This window comes from Engystomops pustulosus, chromosome 4, assembly GCF_040894005.1.
Source record: "Engystomops pustulosus chromosome 4, aEngPut4.maternal, whole genome shotgun sequence".
NCBI lineage: Eukaryota > Metazoa > Chordata > Amphibia > Anura > Leptodactylidae > Engystomops > Engystomops pustulosus.
The window spans coordinates 209,634,544-209,648,391 of record NC_092414.1 but is presented as its reverse complement, the minus strand read 5'-3'; the positions used below and the strand labels follow the sequence as shown (position 1 = coordinate 209,648,391).

Here is a 13,848-nt window from a genome sequence, read left to right as displayed (position 1 = left end):
GTGACAAGTGGTGTTAAGAATTGGACATGAATATATAGTCCTACCTAAAACTGTAACTAATTTTACCATTTAGCTACTTGTGCAAAAGAAAGCATGTTAGCTAACCTACCCATTTTATACCATGACACAGTTGTTGGTGACGGCTAATACAGAAAGAGACGAAAAAGTCCAAAGCCCTGGTTCGTTCATGAAACTGAAAGTTAAAGCAGATCACAAGGCTCATGTGGGATTGGTGGCCGTAGACAAAGGTGTCTTTGCCATGAACAGTAAATTTAGGATCTCCCAAAAAAAGGTGAGGAGTGTGTTAGTTACTTGAAAAAAATAATTATCTTAGGAAAGTGAGGCAAGTTTTCTCTTTATGAGCATCAAACCAAAGAATTCTGCTGTATCCGTCTAGTTGTGGGAATCCGTGGAGAAGTCCGACATTGCCTGTACACCTGGAGGTGGAGCCAATAGTATGGGGGTGTTTTTTGATGCCGGACTGGCCCTACAATCAACTACCCAATCAACAACCCAGCAGAGATCAGGTGACAAAGATCTTATTTTTTATAGAAGAACATGACCTGAAAAAATTTTGGAAAACAGGACAATTAAATTAACTGAAGAAGGAAGAGGCATAGATATAGTTGTATTTCAGATAGTATAAAAAAGAGATGATAAAAGTCCAAGACACTGTAAAGTAAGGAAGACATCAAGCTAGAGTCGTGAAGATAAAAAAAAGAGCAATTATGAAGTATTAAGATGAGTAGATGGAAAAGAAAAGTAATATGAAAACAAATATTGGGGCACATTTACTAAGGGTCCGAACGCCGCATTTTTGTTGGGTTTTCCAACTTTTTATCATTTTGCCCTGAATTATACCGGGTTTTTGCAACATGCGAACGGATTGTGGCGCATCGGCGCCTGTTTGAATGTGACACAAATCGGGGGTGTGGCCGTCAGACAACCCGACTGATTCGGACAAACCGCGGAATTTAAAAATCAGCACTTACATGCACCGAGAAGAAGATGGTGAACTCCGGCGGACCTCAGCAGGGAAGCGACACATGTAGGAAATTGGACACGTGATCTTAGTGAATCGCGGCAGACCCAAATCCTTGTCGGATATTCCAGATGGGTGGAATTACCGGGACGGGTAAGTAAATGTGCCCCATTGCATGAGATCAAGGGGCAAAGTGGCATTGAAGAGGTCATGTGTACTGTATATACTGGCGTATAAGACTACTTTTTAACCCCTTAAAATAATGGCTACAGTGGGGGGTCGTCTTATACGCTGGATATACGGGGGCCGCACTGTGTGAGGTGTTTTTTTCCCCGTCAGCGCGCAGAGAGCCGCTTCCTGGGATCGCCGCGCATGCGCGGCAGTCCGCCTCTCACAGTCAATAGAAGAGGCTTAGTACGCGTATGCTAATGCAGCCGCCCTGTCACAGCGGTCGGCGTCACAGAGCTGGGGGTCACAGGCGGCACTTACAGAAGCATGTCGGATCTTCATTAATATCGCAGCTTACAGTTATGATCACCAGGCACTTGCTCTCTTGTTTGTTTTGCAAAGTTTTAAGCAGACTTTTTTTCATTTGGGAGAGGGGTAGTCTTATACAGTGAGTATATACCAAATTCTATATTTTTAGGGCAGAAGTTGGGGGTCGTCTTATACGCCCAGTCGTCTTATACGCCGGCATATACGGTACATAAAAGGGGAATAATCATGAGAGTCAAGTAATGAATCGAGGTAAAAGTCTTATAGGTGTTCATGTAAAAGGGCAAAACAAGGGAGGATCATGTAATTATGAAAAGATGACAAGAAAGAGAGGAAAAAATTATGTAGCAAGTACCAAAAGTGGAAGATGGTGACGAGAGATGAGGGAATCTTTTATGTTTCGCTTCCGATAAATTTTTCAAAATAGGAGCTGCCGTTCATCTCATAGCTGATGGAGGGGGGATGGGTGAGAGAAAATGAAAACATTTGTAGAAACTTTTTATAAAAAGAACTAGAGGACATGAGGGGTTATATACCAATATCTGTGACAATTGGAGCAAAATTGGTTCTGAGTAATATGGACTTGTTTCGAGTCTTCTGATAAATTTGACAAATCTCGCAAACTTTGTTCATCTCTTAGGATGACCAACCTATGTCCTCTAAACAAGGCAGGTAAAATTAGAGCAAAATCGATTCCCGACTGATTCAAGTGATTCAATATGGACTTGTAATGGGTCTTCTGAAAACTTTGATAGACTTCAGTAAAGTAAATCTAGCAAAGTTAGCTCATCTCTTGGTATGACCGACCTACGTCTGCCAGACTAAGCTGCTATATGGTCCACAGTACAGAATAATTAGATTTTATTTTTTTTCCATCAGAACAACAATGTGAAGTCCGTGCTGCTCGGAGACGCCGCTCCTCTGCCCAACTGATCCAAGTGAAAACCACATATGGTGAGATGTGGACCATAGGAATGATGAATTAGTTGATTTATTTTTTTTGTTCATGGATGTTGCATTTTATGAGCTGTTTGATACTTTAGCACATAAAAGACTGTTACAAATATTATAAAGGAGGAGTAATGAAAATGATATAGTAGAGTAATGGTAAATAATCAGATTGGGTTATAAGTGGGGTCAAAATTCGGCTTCTTCTTAGGACAGCATCAGGTGCTATCGTGGTGGTCTCTGCTCCTATTACCTGGTTTGTAAGAAGACCTGGACTTTATTTGGTCTATATAACTTCCTTATATAATGTCCAAGAGATGTGTATGATAATTAAAAACTTGAATTACTTCTATTATTTTGAGGATGTTATAATAATCTTTGTTTCTTCAGGTTTTATATACCTCACATTAGTTATTATTTGTATATTGGAGACCACCACTTTCCCTTTCAAGTTGGTTGCATTTTAAGGTTTTACAATAATTTTAATATAATTTAATACATGTATGAATTGCATGTTGACTATTTCTTCTAATAACTAGATTGTGGGGGATATTTATAATATACCGGCGCTTGGTACAATGCAGGGTTCCAGATGCTGGCAGCGTCAAGGCAGGGTTCCAGATGCTGGCATGACTTGGGCAAGGACATAGTGGGTTACTGGCTATGGCAGGATCCAATACTGGTAGAAACAAGGGAAACCGGGTTCAAGCACTGGCAGGTACCCCACAAGTCAGCAGACCCAGGTCCACCAGAGGTTCAAAGAGAAAGTCCAACATAATTCCCAGCAGACACAGGTCAAGCAGACATATACAGAGAGGAAATACAGTAAGTTTTAGCCATTGCCACAGCAGGTGGTCTCCTAAATTTTAGAAGTAGTAAGACTATGGTGGTCGTACGGACCTTTGTACTTTCACACATGTTTGGCATTGCTCAACACCCTATGTGAGGTTCTTTACTGAAGAAATTGAAGTGTAAAACAATACAAGCAATGCTTAGAGCTGGCTTTTCCAAACGTCCCCCTGTCAGAAGAAGGGCTTTAAGCTGAGGAAAGGCCTTGGCAAGCTGTTCCTCTACTGGACAAAGACTAGGAGCCCAGGGTCTATGTCAGATTATCACCATCTCAGCCTCTTCTTCTTGTCCCTCTGACATAGTCTTCTGCTTTACGCACTGTTCCCTAACTCAGACACTAGGGGCTGGGGCTGTTCTTTTTATATACTTTGTACTGGGGGGAAGGAGTTGAAAAATTCAGCACAAACAATGAGAAAAACAATCTCCTATAGAAATGAATCGAGTCCCTATAATATTCTGGCAACTGTTTCTGGATCAACACGATAGGATTATAAACTGGATTAAACTGACCTGTCTCTTTTTCGTATTCAGTTCTGATGATGTAATGAGGTGACTTTGTTAATTTACTGTAAATGCTTGAGTCTGACCTTAGATTTGTTATGGTTATCTGAAATGTTTTTTTCAGCCTCCAAATATAAGGAGTCATTGAGGACATGCTGCAATGATGGCATGCATGAGAATCCGATGGGCCACAGCTGCGAAAGAAGAGCAGAAAACATCTTAGAAGGCAAAGAATGTATAGCCGCTTTCTTGGACTGCTGCAACTACTTCAAAAAGAAGAAGGAAGAGGAGGAGAAGCTAAAAGTTGAAGATATACATGGCAGAAGTAAGAACTTATTGGGATAAGGGAAAAGCGGGCCTTATAGACAATGAGGTGCAGGCCCTAAACTTACCCACAACTCCTCTCACCTACCTAACAAGCCTCGCAAACCCTAATGTTCACAGAGTTCTGGTCGACCATCCCTTCTCTTGGGGAGTAGACACAGGATTGATATGACTTCAGAATGAGGTACAGAACAGGTACCAGAAACAGGCAGGAACACAGACAGGATAAAGGGTCAGGTACAGATTCAGGTTACACAGGGTTCCTACACAGGGTTCTGGCTAAGGCTTGGGGTACACAGGTTTCCAGATAATGCTGGGGTGCAAAATAGGCATTATTTTAGGTGAGCTCAGAAAGCTCAGAATTGAGCTGTCAGAATCGATAGAGAATTTTGATGCGTTATGCTCTAAAACTTTCCTTGATAACCAGATGGGTGAGATGTTCATTGACAGCACTCCCGTCAAATTGTGGCTCGAAAAAATGTTAAAATTCAAACATCCTTTAAAAGACAATATGAAGATGAGAATTTAGTGGCACCTGAACTTTTTAAAACAAGTTTGAAATAGATTTGATTTCAATATACACTTTACAAAGGTCTTCTACTCATGACAGAACTGTCACATACAGGGGAGTGGAAGAGTCTCTTGGGGCTAGAGTTTCTGGACCCTGTGGACCACCGGGGGGATATGGTACTAGCCGCAACCTGGGACCGGAGTCTAAGTGGCCTTTGGTCTCCGGCAGAACCCGCCAGAAAGCAGGATGGTCGTTCCACGGGTGAAACTAGGCCCAAGGTAGGGAAGCAGCAAACAGGAACCACAGTAACCAGGGATGGATCACCGGAGTAGGAACCGCCGGAAGGATCACAGCAGCAGGACACAGGAACGGACCTCGGGATGGCAGGACCTAAGCTAGATGACAGGACCTCGACTGGATGGCAGGACCATGGCTGGATGGCAGGACCTCGGCTGGATGGCAGAACCTCAGCTGGATGGCAGGACCTCAGGACAACCACTGGGATACTGGACCGCCATGGGAATACCGGACCGCCACAGGAATACTGGACCGCCACAGGAATACAGGACCACCACAAGAATACAGGACCGCCACAAGAATACAGGACCACACAGGGATACAGGCCCGCCACAGGGATACAGGACCGCCACAGGAACGCTACAGAAACACAGGAACACCACAAGAACTCCACAAGAACACAGGAACGCCACAGCAACACAGGAACGCCACAGGGAAATACAAGAAACCCAGGAACACAGAGGAACACTGGAGTACCGACACACAGAGGAATCCTGGAAACGAAGGAACACTAGGAAACACAGGAGGGCTTTCACTTCAGGAATACTAACTTGAAGATCCAGTAGTGAGTGTAGGGAGGTGCCGGATTATGAAGGCAAGACGGATTAGCCAGCGCCAATCAGGATGGATGCTGGCCCTTTAAGGCTAGGAGAGTCGGGGCCTAGTCTAGAAGCAGACGTGCGGCCTACTCGGGACCAACGCAGAGCCAGGAGCCCGGAGAGGTGAGTATGGGCCGGGGGCATAGCTGGCACATGGAAGGGCATGGGTGTGTACCCGCGATCCGTACCGAGGATCGCGGGTACGGCCGTGACAAGAATTTTCACTGAATTGTAGATAAAAATAAAGCAATATAACCCAGTATATTTCTGTCTCTTACAGTTCTACTAAAAAGTTTTGTAGATAAATATAAAAGTGAGGAAAGTCTTAAGTGCAGGTTTTCTACGTGAAGGAGCAAGTAATGAATGCCCCCCCTATTAACATGTTATAGGTGACGAAGATGAAGAATATCTTCCCGATGCTGATATTTTTTCAAGAACAGAGTTTCCCGAGTCGTGGTTATGGAAAGTAGAATACATGACAGAAAAGCCGGATAGTAATGGGTACATTTTTCCTGTCATAGTTGCATGATATTCAATTTCATTTTAGAATAATATTATAATAAGTATTGAAGAGACCTTGCAAAGTCGTAATTTTATTAGTAAAGGCATTATGATGCCAGTTTTGGTTGACCAAAACTTCTACCTTTCCTAGCCTTGTCATCAACTTTGGGTCAATTTTAAGACTCCTTGTCTGCTGTTTCTTTGTAAAGTCTTACAAAAGCTACTACCAGTGACAAAGGTGGAAGGGATGACAATGGGCTTCCCTATCCATGGACCATGTGGCAGCTCTATGGTCATAAGCAAGGTGACATCTGTACCGTTGAGAGAACATATGATCTTTTCCCGTGTCACGCACTGATTTGTACATTTTCACCACTGAGATTTTTAAATCCTTTTAGAATTTCATCCAAAGACCTGAATGTCTTCTTGAAGGATTCGATTACTACTTGGGAAGTTCTGGCTGTGAGTCTCTCTCAAAATAAAGGTAAAGACTTAAAAAAGTTCTGTATCTTATGGGAAAATGTGTAGTCACATATCATAACTATGCATGAGGTTGATATATTTTAGAAAGAATATTCTAACGTTTCTTTGATGGCATTATGTGGTATATTCAGTTGTAAAATATTGCACCCAACTATTACTATTAAGATATTGTCATGACAGAGAAAGAGGTACAGGCCCCGAGCTAACACATGACCCTTGCTGTTACTTGCCCACATTGCTCTAACTCTCGGAGGACAACAATCCTTACTCCCTGAGTATGTGCTCGGAACAGATAACAAATGAACAAAGAGAGAAAGACAAACAGACAAAAGTGAAGTCAGGACAACCGAGTCATAGCAAAGATAGAAGTGAGGTACAGAATTTTGAAGCAAAAAGTAGTCAAAAAATGTAACAAGATTCACAATAGCAGTTGTAACTGCTCCCTTCCCCCACATTGTCATCGGCAGTATCCTCTCTGTGCAGATATGCTATTAACCTTTAGTGCTAGCACAGCCCTGGCTATAGACTTCATGCGACTGTTTACATATGATTTCTAACACTTATTACATGTTCCCTGCGCATCCATGTGACAGGAGCTGCCATGTTGGTCACTACATACATCCTGTATGTGCACTGTGCAGTGTTCAGTGGTTTTACTAGTGGGAATCTAAATTGATTTGATGCTAAATTACTTTGAAAGAGAACACAAGGCATCATGGAATCTGTGGGCAGATTAAATTGGACTCAACTTCAGGGCAGATACAGGAAGAGGTTAGTCTCTGGCCACTTCACCTCTAGTGAGAAAGATTTTTGACAAACACTTTCAGAACAGAAAATGCCATAACTTTCGAAAGAAAAGAGCAAGAAGCATAATATGGGCAACGTTCTGATTGTTTTTAAAGGGGGGGGGGGTCACATATGAGAATTTGGGAAAATCATTATACCTTTACAGTTATTCTTTAACAATCTAATTAATACACTGCTATATTAACATCAATTGTACTCAGGTATCTGCATAGCCAAGCCTTATGAAATCAAGGTAATGAAGGACTTCTTTATTGACCTTAAGCTTCCATATTCCGTGGTCAGAAATGAGCAGGTGGAAATTCGAGCCGTACTCTACAACTATGGACATGACGATGTCAAGGTAAGAAACAACAGCTTGGGTTTTACAACTACAGTATTCATTGCTTTCATTAAACAATTTGGGTTATTACAATAACATGATCTAAAATCAATCCAATCTGCTTTTGATGCTTCAACACAATTTTTCTTAATTTTTAAAAATTTGCCCTCTAATACATATCAATTAGTATGCGTGCAGTGCTCTTTGTGTAGTTCATACAGTAGATGAATTTTCTTCAACATTTTCACATCACCTTCCATGCATTTGCATTACCTTGCACCTATCTTCACCATTTGTGTCTTCATCTTAGGTGCGAGTGGAACTAACTCACAATCCAGAATTATGTAGTCTGTCCACAGCCAAAGCTAAATTCCGTCAGATTGTAAATATTAAAGGTCAGTCTTCTGTAGCCGTTCCCTTTATCATTGTCCCGCTAAACCTGGGTGATCATGACGTGGAGGTGAAGGCTGCAGTTGCTGGGAAGTTTGTGTCCGATGGAGTCAAAAAGAAGCTGAAGGTTGTGGTAAGTAAGGAAAGAGTATACGTATAACTGCATAAAAATGTGGTGAAACTTTACATTCTTATCATAAATTATCAGGATTTATAAGTGTCCTCTGTGGTGATCTACTTATATCCAGGGCCTCCGTCCTACTAAAATCAACTTTGAAAATTATGCTAATGAGTCAGAGATAATGATGAGCTGACCCATCAGTATTAGGTCCACCGGGTTTGTGGAACCCTGACCCGAATCTTGGCAGGTGTTATCCTTTACATGCCGCGGACAAAACTGCCATTTTGGCATTGGTCCTGTCGCTCCCAGTGACGTCACAGGAAAATGCCTTCACAGGGAGCATCAAGATGGCTGCCAAAATGGTGGCAAGAACTACATGCTGTGGAAAACTTTCCCTGCGGACAGATAAAGGATAACACCCACGATTGGTGGCAGCACCGATCGCTAGTGTTACCAGTGGGAGGTGAATGGAACCCAAACTTCTGACTGAAGTCCAGGTTCGTGTTCTGCGGACCCGAACCTTCACTGTTTGGTATGAACGTGAACATTGCAGTTCGGGTCACCTCAAAACTAGCCTAAGGGGTCTCTGGGGAATTACAAGAGCTCCATGCTGTGGCTTTACATATTACACTGTGCAGGATCCCTTCCCACTGTGTGAGATGACATCAGGCAGAGGGAGGGGGGAAGTCCTGAGGGAGAAGAAGGGAAGAGGAGACTGTAAGGAGGAGTGTAAGAGACTGTGAAGCTGTAGCATGGAGGGGCTTTATACTGCCTCCAAGAGCCCTTCAGGCTCATTAGCATTCATTTTAAAAGTTGATTCTATAAGGGAGGAGGATCTATGAGTAATGTCCCTGGCTTATCATGATGGATTTTGATAAATTACTCTATTATTCTAACATCCATATCCGGCCTCATTCAGCCTAACATTATGGTGTAATTATTATTATCGCCTCTGTTCCAATCAGTATAAAGTCACATTCATGTATCTTAGCCCCCAATCCAAATAATAGATTCTTTTCATATTCTGCCAGTAGATTGTTGTATCCACTTAGTTAGTCTTGACATATTTCCGATTGAAAAACTTGTAACCTAGGACTCAATTCATTATACTTTTATATATTGTCTTTCAGCCGGAAGGTCAGCGTCTTACTAAAAATGTCAAATCTGTGATCCTGGAACCAGCTGTTAAAGGAAAAGGTGAGACAAATATTCTCAATATGAATAATCCCAGTCTAGATTAACATGCAGGATAGTAGGGTATTTCTCACGATGGTGATCTGCAAATCTAATTTAGGACAAAGTTAAGCCAAATTTTAAAAAATGTTAATTTTAAAGTGTACTTACCCTGCCCGGCCTCCCGGATCCAGTGTCATGGCTGTTGTTGTTTCATTTGGGAAAATATGCAAAGTTTTTCAGGAAAGGATGAGGAAAACCATGACTCTTTTGGCTACCTTGTAAGGCAGCTCCCTTGACATCAAGCATGACCTTCGAGAAGCCTAATGACATGATGCGGGATTAAAACCAAACCAGTATATCTATTCCAGAAGGAACAGACTCCCAACTGTAGACGGCGCTGTTTCATGGGTCTCCTCAGTACAGCCTAGGGAACTGTTTGGCTGAGTGGGAGACTTGTGACTAGGGTCGGGAAGTAAGATTTCTCCTTATGGAGACCAATTAAGACCCATGTGGAGTTGTTTCATTTGCACTGTCGGCCGGGTCAGGAGCTTAATGGGTTACGCAACCTTCTGCAGCCAATCATGGGTAAAGCAGGCACTGATGATGTCACCTATTCTACAGCTTATAGTAATAAAAATATAATATGCGGAAGCCTCAAGTAATAGTGCAGAGTAACCATACCCACCAATAAGTCTCTCACCCGATATAAGTAGAATCAGTGCATATATTATCATATTGGAAGTGTTGAGGTATATGTTCAGCAGATACTGTATATCCTAGGACATCTTCCAAAATGTGTGTGATCCCAGTATCCTTAAAGTACCAAGTATACAAAAAATTGCTGGAACGGTGCTTCTTGGAACACTTAAAGTTGTACATGACGCGTTTCAAGCAAAAAGGTCTTTTTCAAAATGCTGTTGTGTATTCTAAAAAGGGGCTTCACAACCGAAACACGTTATTATTATTCTATGGATTGGTTGCAGTTGGTGGCAACTACCTACTTCCATGATATTGGAACTGGGAGCCAGAGCAGGGTAAATACTTTTTATTTATTTATCTTTGCCTATTCCTAACCCAACCCAAATGGGTTTCCATGATTCCTGGAAAAAAAAGAGGGAAAGGAGGATCATTTTGGGTAATGAATATTTACCAAGTCATTGAGCTATACAAGTTGCATTATTGAAATAGACAGCTTCATGCATTTCCAGCCATAAACATATCACTGTACACAGAATCATCTGCCTCCAATAGATGGTGTTCAGGAAGAGCTTGTGACTCCACTGAATGAAAAAAATATCGTACCCAGGACCGAAGTGGAAACAATTTTGACCATTCAAGGTAAGATCCGTATATTATCATTCCATTTGTCTCCTGTGATGGATAAAGCAAGGCCACAGCCAGCACGGCTGCACAGTGGTTAGCACTACAGCCTTGCAGTGCTGGAGACCTGGGTTCAAGTCCCAGAGTCAACATCTGGAAAGAGTTTGTATGTTCTCTCCGTGTTTGTGTGGTTTCCTCTGGTTTCCTCCCACACTCCAAAACATACTGGTAGGTTGATTAGATTCTGAGCCACATGGGACAGGGACCGATTTAGCAAACCCGATGCAGCGCTGCGTAATCTGTGCGCTCTATATAAATACAGAATTATTATTAATTATTATATAAATGCAGAATTATTACTAATTATTATTAATCAGGTGCTAAGCTGAACCTGGAAGTGACCATATAGTGATCTTGGCCAGGTCTGGGGGGACCCAAACCTACAAAACTTTGCAGTCTGCTCAACATTTATCAATTGCCACATTTTAAAAACTGCACATTCCTCCAATATGTTTAACAGTAAATCTTGGTGAACACCAGTCACTGGTGGTACATTCCCTTTAATTAAAAAAAATAAAAAATAATATGTATTTCAATGCATATGAATTTCATATAGTCCTAATTTTAATTACCCAGATAAAACCCAACATTGTTGCTGATTCTCTGCTGCTCATAGAGGTTTAGAGTAGCTATAGAAGCAGAGTATCAGGGGTGAGCTGCTTCCATGCTGCCACATGTAGTAGAGCGGGGTATACTAGTTCTGTAACTCCTACTTACCTCTGTGAGAGTTACAGAAACAAATCCGTATTTCAGGCTCTTGTCATGTCAGCCTCATGCCGTAAGATCTCAATGACCCATTAAGTGGTTAAAAAAATAATTTCTTATGCCATAAAAATATTTAGGAAACGCAATCAGCCAAATGGTGGAGGAGGCCGTTCAAGGCGGAAATCTCAATCATTTGATCGTCGTCCCAAGAGGTTGTGGAGAACAAAACATGATCACTATGACTCCCAGTGTGATAGCCACCATCTACCTGGATGCCACCAACCAGTGGGAGAAAATTGGCCTAAACCGAAGAGAAGAAGCCATCAAATACATCAAGCAGGGTAAGTGGAGGAAGAAAACATTTCACCATTATTCGTGTGAGCTCCATGGGGCAATAACGTAAAGACATACTCCAGTAGTAGTCTACATCTGCTTCACGACACATCAACGTAAGAGGAGTTTGGACAATTCTATGGGACCCCAGTATTCCAGAACTGATTCTCGTTATCACCCTCCATATATTTGTTTGTAATTTTACGGGAGTGGTCTGTAAGATCGGAGCAGACAGTAAGGGAATTTTCGGGATTTACCTATTGTTGCAGTCTACTTGGGTCAAGGAGTGTTGTATCTAAGTACATTTCAAGAGCTTAATGTTGGGGATTGAAAAGAGGGTTTTAAGTACTTGAATGGAAAGATGTTTTTGTTATCGTATTAATCTTCTAGTTTCTTCTGCCTCTTTTAAATGTTTATTTTAAGTTATATGAATATGGATGTAGCTTCATGGAAGAGATTTCGCAACAATTGGCTGTAGATGCAAGTTTTCTTAAAAATGAGCGAGCACATTCCTCCAGCAAGTACATTCCGAGAAATAGTTACTTAAAGTTGTGAAAACAGATAAACCTTCCACTCCGAGTCCAAGTCTACTTATCAAAGCCTGGAATACTTATCGTACCACTTACCCAGAAGGGAGTGCAGTCAGAGAAAATTGATCTGAGCTCTCGGGGGATTTCCCAGACCGATCTTGGTATCACTGGAATGAAGTGACTGCTGAGATCTCTCCATCAATGCAAGGTTCAGTCCAGGAATGTCCGGAACATGGATACATTTTTCTGCCTGCACTCGCCTCTAGGCAAAAAACCTTGATATATACTCCATTCGTTGATAGTGGCCTTGACATCCAGACTTTTTGCATAGTACCGTATATACTCGAATATAAGCCAAGGCCCCTAATTTTAACACAATAAACTGGGAAGATCTGTTGACTCAAGTATAGGCCTAGACTCCAAGCTCATGCCCCCTTTATATAGCCAGAAGCCGCTTGCCGCAAGTATACATCAGCCCTTTGTTCCCAGTATATGTCCAGCAGCCTCTGTCCCCCAATATACAGCCTGCAGCCCCTGTCACAGTATATAGGCAGCCCATGCCCTCTAGTACATAGCCTGCAGCCCCTGCCACAGTATATAGCCATTCCATGCCCCTGGTATTTAGCTAACAGATCCTGCCCCCAGCCCTCCCCGAGGTAAACCCAGCCTATAAGAAAAAAAACAAAATGTGTACTCAACTTCCTACGCCCATCTGGCAGGTGCACATTTTGTTTAATGTTTTTTTAAATAGACTCGAGTACGAGCCTAGTTAGGGTTTTTCAGCACATTTTTTTGCTGAAAATCTCGGCTTATACTCGAGTTTATGCGGTACTCTTTTCTATGATGTCAACTTTCATATATTGCTATGGGCCACCAGTATATAGGAGGGTCTCATAGAGAGGCATTATAGAACTTTTATTCCGTTTTATGCCTTTCTACATCAGAGGAACCTTCCCGGATGTCATAAGTTATTATTATTATTATTATTATTATTATCATTATTATTATTATTTATAGAGCACCAGTAAATCCCTGGTGCTGTACTATCAGTAAGGGGTCACATACATAACATTAAGACAAAAACAGATGGAAGTTCAGATGGATTTGCCAAAATCTGCTTTGTGCTTGGCACAAGCTCTTATACAGGCACTATATCTCCTGGGGAGCCCTAAGAGCCACATTTTGGAAGTTGCTCCTTAATCTTTTTTTATGGATCCTTTTGGGCACTAAAGGAAATTTTTTTTACAGGTTATGTACAGCAACTAGTCTTCCGAAAAGCAGACAGTTCCTACGCAGCTTTCAAAGACCGTCCGGCCAGTACCTGGTCAGTATAATCCCTACAATTATTTATAATCTGCCATCATATTCTACAACGTGTTACAATCATGAGCTGACAGTATACACAATGCAGAGCTGAGGTGTAATAAGGGTTTAATGTTCTCATGGTAGGAAAAAATACAAACTGTTTTTAAGATATTTTTGGGGAACGGTAAAGATGGCATGAGCTTGCACGTAATTTAAAGTAAGGGGAAGAGGAAATCCAAGGTAGTAGCCAAGTTATGTTAGTACCGCACATTGAAATGGAAAACCTGGGTTT

The 13,848-nt window shown here is 41.7% G+C and overlaps 1 protein-coding gene across 1 annotated transcript in view; it reads left to right on the top strand.

Annotated features, from left to right (window-relative positions):
- Positions 1-13,848, top strand: part of LOC140128246 (A.superbus venom factor 1-like) — a 44,028-nt gene that overhangs the window by 17,295 nt on the left and 12,885 nt on the right. The window contains exons 14-25 of the mRNA XM_072149806.1: positions 131-292; positions 398-527; positions 2,357-2,431; positions 3,900-4,100; positions 5,896-6,007; positions 6,406-6,491; positions 7,498-7,637; positions 7,927-8,139; positions 9,258-9,324; positions 10,555-10,641; positions 11,526-11,729; positions 13,500-13,575. Coding sequence (XP_072005907.1) covers positions 131-292; positions 398-527; positions 2,357-2,431; positions 3,900-4,100; positions 5,896-6,007; positions 6,406-6,491; positions 7,498-7,637; positions 7,927-8,139; positions 9,258-9,324; positions 10,555-10,641; positions 11,526-11,729; positions 13,500-13,575 — 1,553 coding nt within the window. The remainder of the gene's footprint in view (positions 1-130; positions 293-397; positions 528-2,356; positions 2,432-3,899; positions 4,101-5,895; positions 6,008-6,405; positions 6,492-7,497; positions 7,638-7,926; positions 8,140-9,257; positions 9,325-10,554; positions 10,642-11,525; positions 11,730-13,499; positions 13,576-13,848) is intronic.